General features: G+C 37.7%; 1 protein-coding gene across 2 annotated transcripts in view; it reads left to right on the top strand.

Moving 5' to 3' along the window:
- The window catches only part of nudC (nuclear distribution C, dynein complex regulator), a 388,789-nt gene that overhangs the window by 220,884 nt on the left and 146,887 nt on the right, over positions 1-21,018 (top strand). For both annotated transcript variants that reach the window (XM_067790417.1, XM_067790416.1), the window contains exon 4: positions 1,404-1,598. In XM_067790417.1, the coding sequence (XP_067646518.1) occupies positions 1,404-1,598 (195 nt within the window). The remainder of the gene's footprint in view (positions 1-1,403; positions 1,599-21,018) is intronic.

Here is a 21,018-nt window from a genome sequence, read left to right as displayed (position 1 = left end):
AAAAATTCTAAAGATTACAAACGGCGATGGTTACTAGGACATGTTTCTGAATTTCACTTCTCCATCAGCTAGCTTTTCGGGAGCTGAGCATTGAACTCGAATCTCCAACATTCATATCAGTGCAAATGCCTTTAGCTACTCTCTAATATCAATAACAAAAACCATTGTATAAAGCAATATGAGTAAAGCTCGCTAATCAAATACATATGATCATATTGATATAATAGTAACAGCGGAAGTATTAAAAAAAAAAACAAATACTGTAAAAATCCGAACGAATGTTACGAAGCTTTCATAAGCGCGCCTAAAATCATATCCACACCATTAGGAGTAAACTACATACAGAGTGTATGTGCCTAAATGGTGAATAAAAGGCATAGAAACTAAAAAAGGTAATTCTTAGAGACCAATTGTACAGCGAGCAACGGGACATTCGTATGGCTGAGTAGCTAAAGGTATCTGCCTTTGCACTGATATGAATGTTGGAGACTCGAGTTCAATGCTCAGCTCCCGAAAAGCTAGCCGATGAAGAAGTGAAATTCAGAAACATGTCCTAGTAACCATCGCCGTTATCGAAAATAGTCAAAAGTAATCAAAAAGGGTTTTTCTTTTGTCTTGTTGAAAGAACACACTCTTTTGTTGCATGCACGGGATCATTTCTACATGCAATTACATTTGATGATGCGATAATAAATCGTTAGCCTTTATCTAGGCATATAGGTACCTACTAACAAATCGTTCCTAACTATTACGGTATCTGCAAACATCTTGCGGAGAAGCGCGAATTGGTTTGCGACAAAACAATATGTATGAGTAATACTACTTAGTTTTATAGTTTGACTTCAAACCAAAACTTTCATCTAAACTTTTATCCTTAACTATTATCAGTTGTTTAACCAAAGGTTGTCATATCCCATATAAATTTATTAACATATGTCCATGTACAATAGGTTGAAATTTTGTTTGGAATTCCTGATGATTATGTCGAGTTGTGTTGGTAGTATGCTCCGCCAACTACATGGACGGTCCTGGGCTTAACTTCCAGTCAAAAAATCGGAATTGATTTGGCAAAGCCTCCTTGTTTATTTCTGCCATGAAAAGCTTCTTAGTGAAAACTAATGTAGGTCCCGTCCCAATTTGTAGGGAAAATTAAAAGGAGCACGACGCAAATTGGAATGGAATCTCCTCGGAGGTAAATCGCGCCAAGTATTCGCAGACCTAGTGACTATACTTCCAAAAGTTTATAAAAATGGGTCCAGTAGTTCGGAGCATATTCAAGATAAACATACAAATAAGTATTTTCTCTTTATAATATTAGTTAGTTAAGACTAAAATTAAACTAATCTTATACAAGTTTATATGTGTATTTTTTACTTTAATTTTATTTTTGGCATTATTTGCAGATTAAGATTCCTATCAAAAATTCGTCTTCTTTGAGAGCAAAGGATGTATCCGTTATCATAGGAAAAAGTTCTCTATTAGTCGGACTAAAAGGGCAGGAACCTATCTTAAATGGCACACTTTGTGCAGAAATCAAGCAAGAGGATTCTGTTTGGGTGCTTCAAGACAATAAGACTATCCTCATTACTTTAGAAAAGGTAAGCAACAGATTAGTTATTACTTCTAATAAATTTTTTTTTTGTTGGCAAGAGTTGAAATGTTGCACAAATACCAGCGAAATGAATCTTAATTCAAAATTGATATGTCCTTGAAAGATTTCAATGCTATTTTGAACAGTTCCTTTTGTCCGCCTGGCGCTTTAATTCCGGGGTTCAAATATACGCCGAATACGACTTTTAAAAATGTGGCGATAAACCCAAATACGATACTGCTTCAAAAAACTAAGAGGTAACCGGATAAGCATATATTACCAAAACGTAAAGAGGTTCAAATACAAAACTAACCGAACTTTACTTAAAATCTCTTGACTGCTACTTATTGTTTTTGTTTATATCGGCCTATTGATAAAGGATTCCTGGTTCGAATTCGAGCTCAAGGCCTTTTACAATAATTAAACGGTTTTATTTAGCTTGACCTGACTGACGGGTCGGTCGGCCCCACGGCCATTGTGAACGAATTTTGTAATTAAAATTTTAAGTAACTTCCCGATAAGCTACAAGATAAAACTTGGAATAAAAAAAAACTCCGATAGGTGCCGCATGGATCGAAATGTTTCAAAAAATCGTATTTGTGGTCCATATTTGGAACACATAACACATACATGAATAGAAAGCGACATATGAAAAAAATTGTCGCCAGGTGGCGCAAGGATCGCGATATTCAAAAAAATCGTATTTGTTGTCCGATTAGGCTCATATTGGAACACATATTACATACATGAACAGAAAGCGCCACACGAAAAAAAAATCGCTGCCAGGTGGCGCAAGGATCGGGATATTAAAAAATCGTATTTTTGGTCTGATATTACATACAGAAATAGAAATCACTTCATGAAAAAAAATCCTACTAGATGTGGCAAGGATCGAGGTATTAAAAATACTCGTATTTGTGATCCGATTTGGCTCACATTTGGAACAAATATGCCATACAGTCAGGTAGAAGTGAATCAAAATATTTTGGAGTTCGAGTAGGGACAAGCATGCGTGGCGCCGAGTATAGTAGTCTTTGGAAGGAGTATGTGACCTAGATTGTAACAAATTGTCAGGAAAGAGTCCGTGTAACAAAATGAACTAAATAAATTTGATCTGGTAACCTTGCCGTGCGCGGACGTGTTTTTGATCGCTCTTCGAATTGTTATTCTTTTTAATTTGTAACAAGTTTTATCTTTTATAAATATTCATTAATATAATAGAAAACAGTTTATAAGTTCGTATTAAATCTTTACACAGTGGAATATACATAGTGGCTTTTTGTGCAATTTAAACATTCAGTCTGTGTGTTCATAGATCATAGATTTTCACAAAAATTTGTGATAACTGCATACCTTTTTGTTGGTAGCTGCTATTAGCAAGTCATTGTGTGCCCTTTTTGCTTTCTGTTGTGTCCGCTGCTAGCTATACGCTGTCTTGCGATTTGCATCCAGTGCTCCAAAATAATTCTCGCTCATATTTTTTGAACAGCTGTTCAATTTATCCTATACTTATAGTTTCTTTTGCCTATTTTTCTTTTGGGTTTGTTTAACTTTGCAATTATGTTGGATTGCTGTGTCAAGAAGTGCACCAATCAAAAGAAAACTTCCCGTGGTGATACTTATGTTTGTTGTTGGCTCTGTGATAATATGGCTCATGTTATCTGTGCCGGTTTCTCTCACATAGGCCGTCGGGTTGGTGACCTAATATCCAGCAAAATTGGACTGAACTGGGCATGTCATGATTGTCGTTCCGTAGAAAATGACATGCGAGCTTTTATGAGGCAAACTCAGAAAGAGTTCAACAACATTTTTATTGGGTTTCGTGACCTTAACGAAAGATTCAAAACGATGTAAGCTCACTTTAAAAAATTGAAAGTGATATCTGAATCCCCAAAACGTAAGAAATGTATGCCCAACAATGATTTGTCTTCGAGTCAGGGGCAAAGCTGTCCTCCTAAGTATGTCCCTTCAACCGCGTTGACTGATACGAACAGGCTTGCCAAAGACGTTATGAACAATGCAGCTCAGGAATCTCCACAAAGCTCTATCGAGACTTCTAGCGAGACGATCTCTGGCAAATTAAATGATGCACCAACTAATAGTGGTACCTTTGCGGCTGTTTGTTCTACGTCACCAATGTTGATTTGGCTGGACTCCCCAATTCATCCTACACCTCCACCGGCATCTTTAGCTCCAACAATAACAGTTACCGATACTGACGTTGTTGCTAGCGATACAAGTGTACCTGAAAAAAATAGTACTTCATTGACGGGCTCGATAACCAACGCTAGGTCAAGCAATGCGTTTTCTGTCAACTGTTCTACAACGGCCGCACCTTCCCAGCTCTCTGGTGCGCTATCCGCTACTCCTTTGCAGGTGACTGCCGTGCCACCTCGTAGGGTTGTATTTGTGTCCCGATTACACTTCTCGCTTACCGAAAATGATATTGCTCATTGGTGTTGCACCCACTAGTAACATCATTGTGTATAAATTTAACTTTAAATATGAGAGAGACATCTCCTCATTTAAAATATCTCTTTCAGATGAATATATCGATAAGGTACTTGATTCCTCTTTTTGGCCTAAGCATACTGTGGTTCACTTGTTCACAAGAAAGGCGAGGGCCGAACCTGTTTTATTACAGCCAAAAACGGTTTGACGAACACAGTAATAAAAACACAAAGCTAATTGCTGATCTGTCCCGTCTTCTCATTAATTACCAAAATGTTCGTGGTTTACGATCAAAACTTGTTCCATTCTTCCTTAATTCTTTCAACTTTTCTGCACAAGTTGTAGCTTTTACGGAGACCTGGCTAAAGCCTGATAATTACAATTCTGAGGTTTTTTCAAATAAATATGCTGTTTATCGGCGTGATCGCATCTCTAGAACGGGAGGTATCCTTATTGCTGTTGAATCTAACCTATCATCTGAGTTGATTTCGCTGGACAATATCTCTCATATCGAATTCATAGCAGTTAGGCTTTCATTCGGTAGCTATAGCGTAATTGTTTGCTGTTGCAGTTGGGAGATAACGATCGACTTGTTGTTGGTGACTTTAACTTGCCAACAGTTAGTTGGGTTAATATAAGTGATTCAAACTTTTTAACTCCCACTGCTCAACATGAATTTCTGAATTGCTTGTTAGACTCATCTCTTTTACAGATTAACAATGTTCCAAATAGTGGAAATAAAATGCTGGATCTAGTATTTGTGGATGGCTCGGTGGGTACTGCCCTTACGCAAATCCCACCTTTATCCCTTCCAGAAGACCTTCTTCACCCTACGCTAGAGATATCACTTGATATCAGCCTACCCCGTAGGATTCAAGTACAGTCTCGTCCCCGATCTAGATGCTTCTACAAAGCCAATTTCATTACTCAGTTCATTACACAGTAATAAAAACACAAAGCTAATTGCTGATCTGTCCCATCTTCTCATTAATTACCAAAATGTTCGTGGTTTACGATCAAAACTTGTTCCATTCTTCCTTAATTCTTTCAACTTTTCCACACAAGTTGTAGCTTTTACGGATACCTGGCTAATGCCTGATAATTACAATTCTGAGGTTTTTTCAAATAAATATGCTGTTTATCGGCGTGATCGCATCTCTAGAGCGGGAGGTATCCTTATTGCTGTTGAATCTAACCTATCATCTGAGTTGATTTCGCTGGACAATATCTCTCATATCGAATTCATAGCAGTTAGGCTTTCATTCGGTAGCTATAGCGTAATTGTTTGCTGTTGCAGTTGGGAGATAACGATCGACTTGTTGTTGTTGGTGACTTTAACTTGCCAACAGTTAGTTGGGTTAATATAAGTGATTCAAACTTTTTAACTCCCACTGCTCAACATGAATTTCTGAATTGCTTGTTAGACTCATCTCTTTTACAGATTAACAATGTTCCAAATAGTGGAAATAAAATGCTGGATCTAGTATTTGTGGATGGCTCGGTGGGTACTGCCCTCACGCAAATCCCACCTTTATCCCTTCCAGAAGACCTTCTTCACCCTACGCTAGAGATATCACTTGATATCAGCCTACCCCGTAGGATTCAAGTACAGTCTCGTCCCCGATCTAGATGCTTCTACAAAGCCAATTTCATTATGCTCAATGATCTGTTGGCTTCCCATGATTGGTCGGATCTCTATGCTTGCACTGATGTCGATTCGGCAATCTATATTTTACAGTACGCTAGATGCCTTCTTTGATACCTGCATTCCTACTCGCTATATCCTATGTTCGAATAAGCCCCCTTTGTTTTCAAGGCAACTTATCAGGCTTAATAACATTAAATCTAGGTTTTATAAGAGATTCAAGAAATCTGGAGCTTCTGCAGACCTCTCTAAATATCTAATAGCTCGTTCTAAATTTCACTGTCTTAATCAGCTTTGTTATAAAAATTACTTGAGTTGTTGTAAAGCCCAATTTTTTAAAAATCCAAAAAAGTTTTACAGGTTCGTAAATTCAAAGCGGAAAACTTCTGGGTATCCTTCCTCATTAACCTTTGGATGTAAAAAAGCTTGCACTGATGACGACGTTGCTGAACTATTTTCTGAGTTCTTTAAGTCCACGTATTCATCGAGTGGTTTTCATTCCGGTCAATACCCCTATCGCTTAGATAGTTCGAATTCCATTAAGAATCCTGCTATTGATGGTAATATTGTTCTTCAGAGTCTTCAATCTTTGAAGCCCACCTTTTCTCCAGGACCAAACGGTGTTCCTAGTTGCGTGCTTAGGTACTGCGCCGAAAACATGTATGAGCCTATTTTAAAATTATTTGAGCTATCTCTGGGATCTGCGTCATTCCCACCACTTTGGAAACAATTTTTTATTATACCCCTGCATAAAAAATGTAGTAGGTCAAAAGTTGAAAACTACAGGGGTATTGCTCAACTTTCAGCCATTCCTAAAGTCTTTGAACAGATTGTTACCAGTCAACTCCAATATCAGTTTTCTAGTCTTTTATCTCCATGCCAACACGGTTTCATTCATCAAACGTCAACCACTACAAATTTGCTTGTATTCACCTCTATAGTTATGGAGGGATTTTTAGCGAACAAGCGAACGGATGTCATCTACACGCACTTCAGCAAAGCATTTGATACCGTCAACCATGAGTTACTTATTCATAAACTTGATTTACTGGACTTTCCGTTTCACCTATTAATGTGGCTGAAATGCTATCTTTCTAACCGGACCCAAAAAGTCCTGTTCAAGTGCAATCTGTCGGAATCGTTCGGAGTTTCCTCCGGTGTACCCCAGGGAAGTCATCTAGGCCCTTTGCTCTTTACCCTTTTCATTAATGACTTGCCACAGACAGTATTATATTCCCATACTATAATGTATGCGGATGATGTAAAACTTTGCTACACTTACTGTCCTACCGATTTCCAATGTTGGTGCACAACAAATTTACTAGCTTTAAATTGCTCTAAATGTAAGCATATGACATTTCACCGAGTGAAGCCTTTTATTTAATTCTCATCAACGCCCTAGATTGATGAGGAGTGTGATGACTAGTACCTGGGACCTACTTAATTATTTTCTAGCTTTTGGTATTATCTATATATTAATAAGCTAACAAAATTTCCATACAATCAATTGACAGGCTGTTTCGCATATTTAGCATACGTAAAATCATATAAAAGTTATATGAATCGATTCGTATGGATCAGCCGCAGTGCATAGGCCTATTTTTGTTAACAAATACTACTGTATTTGTTTATAATTAATAGAAAAAGTTTTTTGTAAATTAGAACGATCTCTCCAAATATCGAAATTTACGAAAGCGCACCATCTGTAGGAGCAATTATTTCAGTGCTCTAAGACACAAACCTACATATTATGTAACCCCGCTGAATTCGAAATTCGAAAAGCTGCGTAGTCGTGTTTCACCTACATACATATGCGTATGTTTAGATAAAGTACGTCTTATACTGAACAAAAAAAAAACAACAAGTAAGGAAGGCTAAGCTGAGCGCTTTAGAGACAAAATAAGGGAAAATCATCATGTCGGAAAATAAACCTAGGGTAAGCCTGGAATGTGTTTGTATGACATGGGTATCAAATGGAAGATATTAAAGAGTATTTTAAAAGGAATTGGGCCATAGTTCAATAGGTCGACGTCTTTTCGGGATATCGCCATAAAGGTGGACCAGGGTGACTGTAGAATGTGTTTGTACGATATGGGTATCAAATGAAAGGTGGTAATGAGTATTTTAAAAGGGAGTGATTCCTTAGTTCTATAGGGGGACGCCTTTTCGAGATATCGCCATAAATGTGGACCAGGAGTTACTCTAGAATGTGGTTGTACCATATGGGAATCAAATGAAAGGTGTTAATGAGTATTTTAAAAAGGAGTGGGCCTTAGTTCTATAGGTAGACGCCTCTTCGTGATATCGCCATAAAAGTGGCTCAGAGGTGGCTCCAGAATGCGTTTGTACGATATGGGTATCAAATTGAAGGTATTAATGGGGGTTTTAAAAGGGAGTGGCCCTTAGTTGTATATATGAAGCCGTTTTTGAGATATCGACCAAAATGTGGACCAGGATGACCCAGAACATCATCTGTCGGGTACCGCTAATTAATTTATATATGTACTACCACGAACAGTATTCCTGCCAAGATTCTAAGGGCTTTTGATTTCGCCCTGCAGAACTTTTTCATTCTTCTAATTAATATGGTAGGTGCCACACCCATTTTACAAAGTTTTTTCTAAAGTTATATTTTGCGTCAATAAACCAATCCAATCACCATGTTTCATCCCTTTTTTCATATTTGGTATAGAATTATGGTATTTTTTTCATTTTTCGAAATTTTCGATATTGAAAAAGTGGGCGTGGTCATAGTCGGATTTCGCCCATTTTTAATACCAAGATAAACTGAACTAAGTTTAGTAAAGATATATCGATTTTTGCTCAAGTTATCGTGTTAGCGGCTGCGCGGAAGGACAGACGGTCGACTGTGTATAAAAACTGGGCGTGACTTCAACCGATTTCGCCCATTTTAACAGAAAACAGTTATCGTAGAAGCTATGCCCCTACCAAATTTCACAAGGATTGGTAAATTTTTGTTCGACTTATAGCATTAAAAGTATTCTAGACAAATTAAATGAAAAAGGGCAGAGCCATGCCCATTTTGAAAATTTCTTTTATTTTTGTATTTTGTTGCACCATATCATTGCTGGAGTTGAATGTTGACATAATTTACTTATAAATAAAAAATAATAAATGTAAGGCGCGATAACCTCCGAAGAGATCTAAGGCCGAGCTTCTCTTCCAATTTGCGTCGTGCTCCTCTTGATTTTCCCTACAAATTGGCCGGACGGGACTTACATGTTTTATGCCGACTCCGAACGGCATCTGCAAGGCAGATGAGTTTTCACTGAGAGGTTTTCATGGCAGAAATACACCCGGAGCGCTTGCGAAACACTGCCGAGGGGCGACCCCGCTTAGAAAAATTTTCTTCTAATTGAAAAACCTTATTTCTAAAAATTTGATGTTGCTTTGCCCAGGGTGTGAACCCAGGGCATACGGTGTGGTAGGCGGAGTACGCTACCATCACACCACGGTGGCCGCCATATATTACATTTTTTGTTAAAATTTAACTTTAAAATTTTTTTTAAAAAGTGGGTGTGTTCGTCATCCGATTTTGCTAATTTTTATTTAGTACACATATACATAGTAATAGGAGTAACGTTCCTGCCAAATTTCTTCAACGACGGCCAAATTACAGCTTGCAACACTTTTAAATTAACATCTTTTAAAAGTGGGCAGTGCCACGCCCATTGCCCAAAATTTTACAAATTTTCTATTTTGCGTCATGAGGTCAATCCACCTACCAAGTTTCATCGCTTTAGCCGTGTAATGGCGCCTAAGTTCAATCTCACCACAGCAAACATTCATCAGCTGATGTAGCGCATGAGCGAATGCAACCCAGTGCGTGTGGTAGATATTTTTTGAACTAGAAAAAATACCAGACACTTTGAGAGCGATCATATACTGAGCTCATTAATTATACTTACACATTTCGGTACGCTTCGTCTAAACTCAAATATTCATAAGTTTTATTAAAAGATATAAGTTATAAAAAAGTGCAACTAGACACATATAAAAAAGGTGTCCATAAGTAACCTGCAGTGTTTTAATTATATGGCACAACGTCTTGTGTTGGATGGTAAAGTATAGCCAGTCAATATAATTGGAAATCTGCAAATCTTATTTGCCCTTCTGCTAAGTTCGAATCACTAAACTATTGAATAAATAACTTCAATATTGCATAATGGAAAATGGCCTTTATTAAAGTACTTCACAATAACACTTATACTTTGCAACTAGCTTGCTTAACAACCAAACTGATTGATAGCTCAAAAGAAACTCTACTTTCAAAATAATGCTGCTATGGCTCGCTAGATAGCGTCTTAATCGAAACTGCTTGATAGCTCAACTCAAACTGAATTTCAGCGCCTCTACATATGCTGCCTTTTATACTCTCTGATTTCAACGTTTGCATCTTCTAGGCACTTCCATTTCCAGAATCTACTAATTGCCATCAGCTCTCAAACTTCTCAGCTGTAACTACAATTGCACGATTTTATAGCTTCTCTCATTGCATACTTTCAGGAGTATCTCAGATAAATGCATGTGTTTGTGCATTGATTCTCCGCTGCTCGTATACGTACATGGTACATATGTGTAGACGCAATTATTGTTTCGTTTATGTAGATACATAATGATTGATCTATGGATGTGCATGAATCACTGTTTAGCATCGGCTTAGAGATAGCAGCACACCTTAGTTTTGCTAATATTCGTAACAATATCTAGTGAACGCAACGGTTCATGCAATTTATAATTTTTAAAAGTTCTGAAATATCCCTTTCCTCGCCAAAGTGCCCATAATCCATAATTTGGCCAACACTGTCATCAGTTTCTATACGTTCCGACATCAAACTTACTAGCTGCTAAACTTTTGGATTCATTCCAACGTTGCCACCAATAGGACATATACATATATTATATATATATGTGACATATACATATATTATATATATATGTATGGGGTATTCCATCCCATTTCGACCAATTTTGAACCCGAACCCTTTAGAATTGGCTGAAAGATTTTCTTCTTTTTCTAGCTTACGAAAGACGTTTTTCAGAAGTTTTTCAAATTTTTTCATCCAACTCAAAAAAAGTTATGAATTTAAAAAAAACACCGTTTTTGTTTTCAAAATGCTATAACTTTTTCAAAAATTGACCGTTTGGGATCTTTTTTTTTTAAATATGTTTTGAATGTACTTTTCGGAAAAAATTCAAAAAAATTTTTAAAGTTTTTTTTTTGTAATTTTTCAGTTTTTCAAGATTTTTCGAATTTCGCTCTTTTTTTCTCATAAAAAACTTCAATCAATTCTGCAATCATCCCCACTAATCCCGGAGTGGGCCGAGAATTTTTTTTTTATTTAATTGAAAAAAAAACTTAAAAATTGTTTATGTATTTTTTCCGAAAAGTACATTTAAAATCATATTTAAAAAAAAAAAAAAAAGATCCCAAACGGTCAATTTTTGAAAAAGTTATAGCATTTTGAAAACAAAAACGGTGTTTTTTAAAAATGCATAACTCTTTTTGAGTTGGATGAAAAAATTTTAAAAACTTCTGAAAAACGTCTTTCGTAAGCTAGAAAAAGAAGAAAAACTTTCAGCCAATTCTAAAGGGGTCGGGTTCAAAATTGGTCGAAAAATTTCAACTTTATTCTTGCGGCTGCAATGCAACCATCATTAAATGAATTTTTCATAATCATCCTTGCGTTCCATCCACCCAATCCTGTTTTGTGACGCTGCTGCACCGACGTATATGTATTTATATGTATATAAATCATTTTCCATATCTTCATACGCACATATGTATATCAAACATACATATTACATTTCTAAATTTCATATTTTCTTAAATTTTTACAAAAAGGTATGTACTGTAAATTTGTTATACATACAATACACATTTCAGAGCATTCGTGTGTTTTAAATTGCATGTGGACATCCTTTTGCATGTTACCTCAATACATTTTTACAGGTGATTTTGCAAACGGTACTTTGCGGAATTTGGTAATTCCAATATATAAAATATTTTAAATATTATTTCGGGTTTTGCATATAAGCATAATTGCCAAATCGGTACACCCTATCAATTTATTGCGTTTTAATTTAGTATATTACATTAAAAATTTTTCATTCCAATTTTTGCTGCTTCCTTTGAAATTTCTTTCCTGCACGTGTTCCTTACAAATTCTGTAGCAATTTTCTGAGTTTACAATACAGCTTCATTTATTCAGTTTAATTCCTCATACTGCCTTTCACTCATTTTACATGGTTATGTCCGCCGTGGAAGTCATTAGACCATCGATTAATAAAATTTCGAAATTAATCAAACATTTTATAACTGAAATTAATTATTCTTCTTATTAAACCACATAAAATTTAATAAGATCGGGTTTAATAATCCTCTGATTTGAAATTTTTTTTTTTCGATTTTGATTTTGGGTCTTAATTTTTTATAAACTTTTACCATTATTGACTTGTACTAAAACAAACTACGTTGCCTTTACTACGCTACTTTAACTATATACGTGCGCTGCGACAATAATTTTTTTAAATTCTTTAAATAACTTGTGTTTGAGTTTAAAAGGCTGTCAGATTTCGAAAGTGAACTTAAAATAAGACAAAGTGATTTCTTTAGATTAACGAAGCGAATTTTGCAAAAACGACCATTGTCAACGAATGCAAATAAATTAAAAGAATATAGGCTTTCACTCATTAAATCATATAATAATATAGTGTTATGTATTACTGATAATAGTTCAGACCTAACCTCAAACAATCACTAGCAAAGTTATCACGCTGTAAAGAACAATTAATTAAATGCTTTGATCGTTTAAAGTGCCAAACAATAGTCCCTATAGAATCATTAGCGACTATTAGTGAAGACGAGTCAGACGAAGAATTTTTCGATTTCAATTCTCAAAATTCAGAAAGTTTTAATACAAAACCAAGTTTATTATTGCCTTAAGAAAATCCATCAGCAGAAAGTAATTCACCTAATATTTTTTTCGATTTTAAACAACTTTTTGAAATGGCTACTTTAGAACAAAAGAAAAGTTTCGTTGGCCTTTGCGTTTCAACCATACGCGAAAATTATAGTGCAGATCCACTTGCTTTAGAATCATTTCTAGACAAAATTGATTTGATTGAAGGTTTAAGTGACGAAACTTGAACAGATACTTTTATTTCTTTTATAAAATCTAAACTCGAGGGTAAAGCCCGTAAGGCGATACCCACTCAAATTCTTTCTGTTTATGATATAAAAACAGCACTGCGAAATGGTATAAAACAAGACAAATCGAAGGTTGCGGCTGGAAAAAACGCAGCTTTACAAGTAAATAATAACAACTATATAGACTTTTCTAGACGTGTTGAGGAACTAGTCGACTCACTGGAACGCTCGCTCATTATAGAAGGCATCACACAAAAGAAAGCTCACGAAATGGCAATCGAGCAAACAGTAAATGTTTGTCGATTGAACGCTAGGTCAAGTTTAGTGAAATTAATTCTCGCTTCAACTACATTTACAGATTCCAAAGTCATCGTTGCCAAGCTAATAGTAGAACAGTCAAACGAAGTAAAAGAGCGTCAAGTATTAGCATTCAGGGGTCGTAGCAAGAACAACTTCAGAAATTTTCAAAATAATGGTAATTACAACAATTATAGACAACACAGACCAAATTTTTACAATAATAATAACAATTTTAATCGAGGAAATTATCGTTCAGGAAACGGAAACCGATTTCCGGGAAATAGGGGCAATAACAACAACAACGGCAACAACAATACTGACAATACAAACAACACGCGGACATCAAACACTAGAAATAGGACTGCAAATGTACGGACTTTAAACTCGAACGCCCCTCAGGAGCGAACACTGAGGGACGACGAGACAAACAACTAACGGATTCTTAATACAAATGTTTTCCTTCTAAAAGTATTTATTGCTTAAATTTAAATTATTCCGACTTTATACAGTTAAACATTACTGGTTCTAACAAATTTTGCACATTTCTTGTCGACACACAAGCCGACATCTCGTTAATAAAAATTTCTTGCATTAACAATATTTAATCAATTAATCACATTGATACAATTAATATCACTGGAGTTACTTCCGATACGGTTTCTATGCTAGGCACTTTTACAGCCAAGCTAAATTTTTCTAATTTTTTCATCAAACATACACTACACGTGGTAAATAATGATTTCAATTTTCCGACAGACGGAATACTAGGAAAAGATTTCTTAAAAGCAAACAAATGTAATATCAACTATGACACAAATTGTATTTCTTTTTGGATAGGAAACGAAAAAGTATCACTTCCAATCCTGCACGGAACGGAAGGTGATACTTGCGTTATTCCACCTCGATGCGAAGTTTTTCGAATTTTTGATTTAAACAAATAAACAGAACCACTCTTCCTGGTCTCACAAGAAATCACTAACGGAGTTTTCACAGCAAGATGTATCATAGATACAAGCAATCCTATTCTCAAAGTATAAATACAACAAACAGCATAAAATACATTAAAAATTGTAACATTCGGACTGAACCAATTTCTAATTATAACGTTTATAAAATCAACAAAGTAGTAAAATTTACTAGACTTCTGTTTAGAATATGCGGACGTTTTCGCACTTAACGACGACAAAATGACATTAAACAACTTTTACGAACAAAAACTAAGACTAAACGACGCAAGTTCAGTATACATGAGATATTACCGTTTACCATACTCTCAACGTGAAGAGATAGACAAGCAGGTTAACAAATTATTAGGAAACGACTTGATTGAGGAAAGTTATTCAAATTATAATAATCCACTTATTATAGTTCCAAAAAAAGTTACAAACGAGCAAAAGGCATATAGGATGTGTGTAGATTTTGGAGCTGTAAACAAAAAGCTCATCGCTGATAAATTCCCTCTCGCTAGAGTGGATGATATTCTTGATAACCTTGGAAGAGCAAAGTATTTTTCAACGCTAGATTTATTTTCCGGTTTCCATCAAATACCGTTACAGCCCGACTCGCGAGATATAACATCTTTTAGTACTGATCGTGGATCATTTAGATGGAAAGTTTTACCTTTTGGATTGAGTGTAGCACCAAATTTGTCTCGAGAATGATGACTCTTGACTTTTTCTGGTATTCCACCCAACGTGGCATTTTTGTACGTTGACGACATCATCGACATCATACAAAGAAGTTAGCTCAGGTTTTCAGCACTTGTCGAAAATTTAATCTAAAACTAAACCCGAACAAATGTCATTTTCTTGGACCAGAAGTAATGTTTTTATGGCAAAAGTGTTCGTCTAAGCGTTTGTCGCCAGTTCCCTCAAAAATAGAAGCAATTAGAAAATGTAGTAAGCCGACTGACAAAGATGCGGTGCGACGATTTGTCGCCTTTGCAAATTATTATAAGAAGTTCATACCCAACTTTGCTTCACTGGCGGCGCCTTTGAATCGTTTAAATAGAAATTTGACTTAATATGAGACAGTGCTTGTGAAAATGCGTTTAATTCTTTAAAATCGGCTTTAGGCTGTGTGCGAGTTTGTAAAAATCTTAAATCACTGGAAACTGTCGGCAAGGCAGTGCAAAAGAAAAAATTTAGAATTTTTTTGAGCATACTTTTCAACCTAAATTGGAATGTCAAACTTGAACAAAAAAATAGAAATTGATTTTTATTTTTATTTATTTTTGTCGATATGCGCTTATGCATGTACCATGGCAACTACCATATTGTTCAGTGGACGATGGCTGGTGCTTTAGTTGGTGTGGCGAGTGGGCTTCCAATATAGTGTGGAGTTGTTGGTGGATGCTGGATTTAGAAGACTGTAAAATGAGGATCACGCGCGCATCACAATCTTCTCACAATGACCAGCCATGTGGACCTAGAGTTAGTGAGATACAGTTCACATGCCTAGTGTAAGCAATATCGTGGTGGACGTTCCTCTCCACCATCTTTCAAAAATGTGGCCAACTTCCCCGGAACCGCTGAACTTTCTTGTTTTCTATCTAGAGGTTATTTACCTGTGATGGATCGTAGTGCTCCCTACTCTGTGCATGCATACATATTGCAAACGGGAAAACTGTTAAATTTTCTTATCATTTTCCTAGCATAAAAAATAATTTAGGTTGTCAATTTAACTCGCACAGTTCAGACAGCTTTTTACCTAAATTATTGCAGTGCTGGAAAGTTCCAGTGGAATATTAGTGTAGGTACCTAAAATTTAGGCGAACTCGCACCCAGCCTTAATGTCACCAAAGTTATTACAATATCCAGATTTGAATAAACAGTTTATAGTTACGGTTGATGCATCAAAAATGGGATGCGGCGCTATACTCAGTCAAATCCATGAATGTAACGATTTACCCATATGGTTTGCGTCGAAGTCATTTAACAATGCAGAACAGAAAAAACTGATCATCGAGTTAGAACCATTAGCCATTTACTTTGCCATAAAACAAATTCGTCCATGTATTTACGGACAGGGACAGGTTGAGGACATGCGCTAGATAATTAAATCCCTCTTTGCCTAGCTTTTTAAGCATCGGCATGGCTATGCCGATGGCATCTTCAACCTCTTTGGCGGCGATGGTAAATGGGGACGCTCTGTGTTTATGCTTATGTGCGCGTCTGTTGGCCCGCTGTCTGGCTTTGTCAACCGTGGAATGCATTACATATTGTCGGCAGAAAGCGCTCGCGTATTTTTGAGCATCCGACAGCACTTTATCGCCAAAGGCGATAGACATTTTGCCATTGTTCTTAGTCGAGTTCGATAGGGACTTTACGGTGGACCATAGCTTACCTACACCGGCAGAGAGGTCACAACTCTCTAAGTGCTCCCCCATTTTGCTTGTGTTCATCCACTAGCAACCTGATGCGTTGGTTTATATCGCTTATTTGGGGGTTGCCGGGGTCGTTCTGTCTTATAAGGTCACGTTCTCTCGCTAGAGTTGCGGCCTTCGCCGGAAAATGTGGCCTTCGCCGGAAAATGTGGCCGGATTTCCGGGATTCTTCCGGCTGGAATAAAACGAGGTGAGGCGGATTCAATGACCATGCCTAAAGCACTCTCCCATTGACGGGCATCAGTAGGGATAGGGAGGGCAGCAGAGCGATTGTCAGTATAAGTTTTGTAATCATCCGACTTTCCTTTCTTAAAATTGATGAAAGTGCGTTTTTCGGTGGTGATGAAGTCGCCAGATCGCTGGAGCGAAAGGAGCATGGGTAGGTGGTCAGATGCCAATGTTACCATCGGTTCCCAGTTGACGCAGTTTAATAGACATGCGCTCGCAATAGATCGTTGTAGACATTGAAATCGCCGAAGATAATGCGATTATCGACAGTGAGTAGTACGCGGATGTCAGGGCAGTATCCACTGGGGCAACAGGTGACAGGAGGGATGTAGATTTTGATTTCTACATTTACATCACCTGACCGGACGGATATGCCTTGACGTTCCAGGACACTGTCCCTGCGGCCGATGGCGGGATAAAATAGATTATATTGCACTGAGTGGTGGGTGATAAACGCGAGACCGCCTTCATTTCCGCTCTCACCATCTTTTCTATGGACGTTATACTCAGAGCAGGTCTGCAAAGCAGATCTTGCTGTGAGGTTGGTGTTTCGGATCGCTGCAATGCGGATGTTATGCCGCTTCATAAAATCAACTATCTCTGTGATATTCTCAGTTAACCCATTACATTTTAACTGCAGTATTCTGAAGTGCAACGGGGGAGACGTCGTCACTCGGGAAGTAAGTGACGGGTGACTACGCCTGAGTTGAGAGAGGCCAGGCCGTAAGTGGCGTTGTTGCCCAGGGACTGGACGTCCGAGAACATCTAGGAAAGAGGCACCGTCCAAGGCAGGAGCTGCATTGCGCCAATGTTGCAAACCTATATATTCTGTGCTGGCAAACGGTGCAAAAGGTGGTAGGGGCTAAGAGTCTGTTTCCCTGACCTACTCGAGTGCCGGAAAGAGGGGGAGAAGAAGACGGGGGCAGCGGCTGATGCTGGGCATTGCTACCGACTCTACTACGGAAATTGTAGTTATGAGTAGGGGCGGTCATATGAACTGGTGGTGCCATGGGGCGCAAGCAGCAGCGGGTACCTGTTGTGGCTTGCTGAGCAGCGGGGCTGCTAGAGGGTTGTGTGGGAGCGCTAAGACGCAGACTACGGGTCGCCCTTGGGCGTGAACAGTTAAGTAACGAGGAAGTCGGGTTTTGGGGACTAGCCCAGAACATGCCGTCCCTTACACGTAACCCCCTGACAAGAGTGTGACCGTCCTAAAAAGATTCTTTTCCGGCAAACACATAAAAACCATTTCTCTGATGCGGGATCAGGTACAGGTCCCGGATTGGGTTCGATACCTTCCCGGAGGAGGAGAATGTGGCGCAGTCCTGCTGCAAGGATCTGCTGGAAGGATGACAATTTGAGGGAGGGACGCAACAAATTAAATGGGGTTACACTGAAATGACAGTCCTTGGTCGGGAAAACTCCCGAATCGCTCCGGTACATAGAACCGGCTGCCTTGGGAAGCGACAGTTCCAGTGATTTAGGTTTTTTCTCAATTTATGCAAACTCGCACCCAGGCCTAATTCTACTATATATAATAACTAGCAACCCGCACCTTGTTTCACACAGGTTGCGATGTTCAAAAATAGTAATTTGTTGTTGCATTTTGAATTAATGTTTCAATTAAAAAATAAAGATAATTGATAAAAAAATTAAGTCCAAAGCAAAGTTAAATATAAATCCATACATATTAACTGTTCATATTCAGTTAGTTTTTATTTTCTTTCTTATAAATTTTCCATTGCATACAATATTTGCAGCTTTCCCGTCAGGAGCCAAAACATATAAATTATCTTTGTTTGTTACACGGGATAGAGCAATGTGTGAAACATTGAGCTCTTAGGTCCAAACCGGCTACCTTAAGTGTTTGTCCTTGAGCCTTATTTATTGTTACTGCAAAACATAATTTGACTGGAAGCTGTAGCCGTTTAAATTGAAATGGGAGATCTGTTGTTACTATCGGGATTCTTGGAATCAAGACGTTCCAGCTCCACAACCAGTCAAAATTGAACACTTAATCAAATGCGTTCTTATGGCCTTGATCAGCAGCCTGGTGCCATTGCATAATGATGGTGGATTCAAATTGCGTGGTAATATAACCGGAGCTCCTACTTTAATAATAAGTTCGTGTGGTGGCGTTCCGGGAGGGTTTAGAGAATTTTAAAACTATTGGATAGTGTACAGCCTCGTTAGTATCTATTACCGTATCTATTAAGCAGAAAACTTGTGCTTCCGTATTATATTTTGAGAGTACTAACGCATTTACTGCGTCCACCTGTTCATTGGTAACTGATAATATTGCCCTCTCTTTAAACTAGTCCAATGAATTACTTGTAAATTGGCCAACTTCAGGATATACTTTATCAATAAGATCTTCAATATTTTCAGTAAATTTGCAAATATTTGTTAGATCGATAAGCCCGCTTGTCGTTGGAAACCAATTTTCAGCAAATTATTTTCTTCTCCGGAAGTAAAAACTCTCATATTTCTTATAAGTTGTAGTTTATTTATATGTGGCCAAAGGTAAGACATTTTTAAACACGCGTTGGCCTCATCAGCTCTCGTACCTCTAACAACTACTGGTAGAATTTGTCGAAAGTCTCCAGAAAAGAAAATGGTACAACCGCCCATAGGTATATTTTTATTACAAAAATCTCGCATTGTTCTCTCCAAAACATGAACAAAACTTTTACATAGAAGCTTCATGTCAACAATCAATCTGCAATCACGTAACAATTTTCCAGTGTTGCTTTGCTTCGACACATTACATACTCTGGGTGCGTCTTCATCTTCATCGCTAGACATATTAAGGGGGATTTTAAACGCAGCATGAGCAGTTCTTCCGCCATCCAAGAGAGTTGCAGCGAGTGCTATTTTCCCCATAGATCTCACTTTGGCCAGAAGTAAGTTTATTAAAAATGTTTTGCCAGTGCCTCCAGGAGCATCAAGAAAAAACAGCTTGCTATCGCTATTTATTGCGGAAGATAATACAGCGTTATACAGGTTTTTTTGTCGAAATTCAATCGATTCTCATGATGAATGACGGTTTGCAGTAGGCGTGATCGATCATATGATATTTCTTTTAAGTATTCAATGTTGTTTTCATTTAAATTAATATTTTTTGGTAATGGCAGCCCAAATTCAGTTAGAGATCTGCCAGATAATGATTTCACTGCATTGTTAAGATCAGCTAATACTTCGTCAGAGATTTGCTGATCATAATTTATTTCATTTGATGAAACTATTTGTCTTCTTTGATAGAGAATGTTTTCAGCCAATTTATTTCTGTGGTTTTGGCACAGATTGCAAGGATCTGAAACCTGACAGAAGACAATTAAAGTACATGACTGCTCTCTGGCACGCAGGGGCTCATCGGAGATGAGCGAGGAAATAACCAGTGTCGAAGTAGGCATACCCTTAGCAGTAGCCACGGGGAATATCCAAAGCTTCTACTTGAAAAAGCGCAAACAAAGTGGAATAACATCACCACCTGTACAATATCAAAATCCATTTGGCCAAACTATAATGGAAGGAGGACGAGAAGTCTTCTGAACAAACCCAGGGCCAACACACGCAAACTGATAGCAGTCTGCACCGGTCAGTGAGAAAAGATGGGCATTCCGTATAACGGGAGACAGTAGAACACTTTATGTGTAAATGTCCGGCTCTAGCTAGAGCCCGACTAAGGTTCCTTGGAACCCCGTTTCTAGAAGACCTCAAAGGTCTATCTGTGATAGCAATCCCGAATATTCTTAATTTTATCAACAACTCTGGCTGGTTGTAATACATTGACCGTAACATTCCGTAGGTTTTAGACGAGTTACATAGCATCAAAACGGCTTTAAATAGCTACTGGGGCGACCAGGATCGCAGCCATTTCACCTAGCTACCTACATGACTGCTCTTGATGTAGAGCATAGAGCTCCTTCGGATAGGGTATTGTCCCACTGAGCATCATTCTCAAGTAAACCTCTCACTCTCCATGCATCTTGGAATGTGTTGTAAACAACCACATTAAAAGTTTTCAAGTTTTCAAAAGAAGTAGGACCTTTGACCACGTGAAGTAAAATCCTCAAATGGAAGCATTCGGTGTTATTCGGATGCACTACATACATTCTGCCAAGAGCATCTGTTTTTTTATGCCGCTCCAACCAGGGACTATCCTACCTTGTTTCCTTCTTTGAAAATTTCTGGAGGACTGATTCCATGTAAAAAAAACTTGGAATTTTGTCATACGTCAGAGTTTTAAC

The sequence above is a fragment of the Eurosta solidaginis genome, chromosome 5, assembly GCF_040869045.1.
Source record: "Eurosta solidaginis isolate ZX-2024a chromosome 5, ASM4086904v1, whole genome shotgun sequence".
NCBI lineage: Eukaryota > Metazoa > Arthropoda > Insecta > Diptera > Tephritidae > Eurosta > Eurosta solidaginis.
The sequence above is the reverse complement of the archived record's forward strand: the minus strand, read 5'-3'. Positions and strand labels throughout refer to the sequence as shown.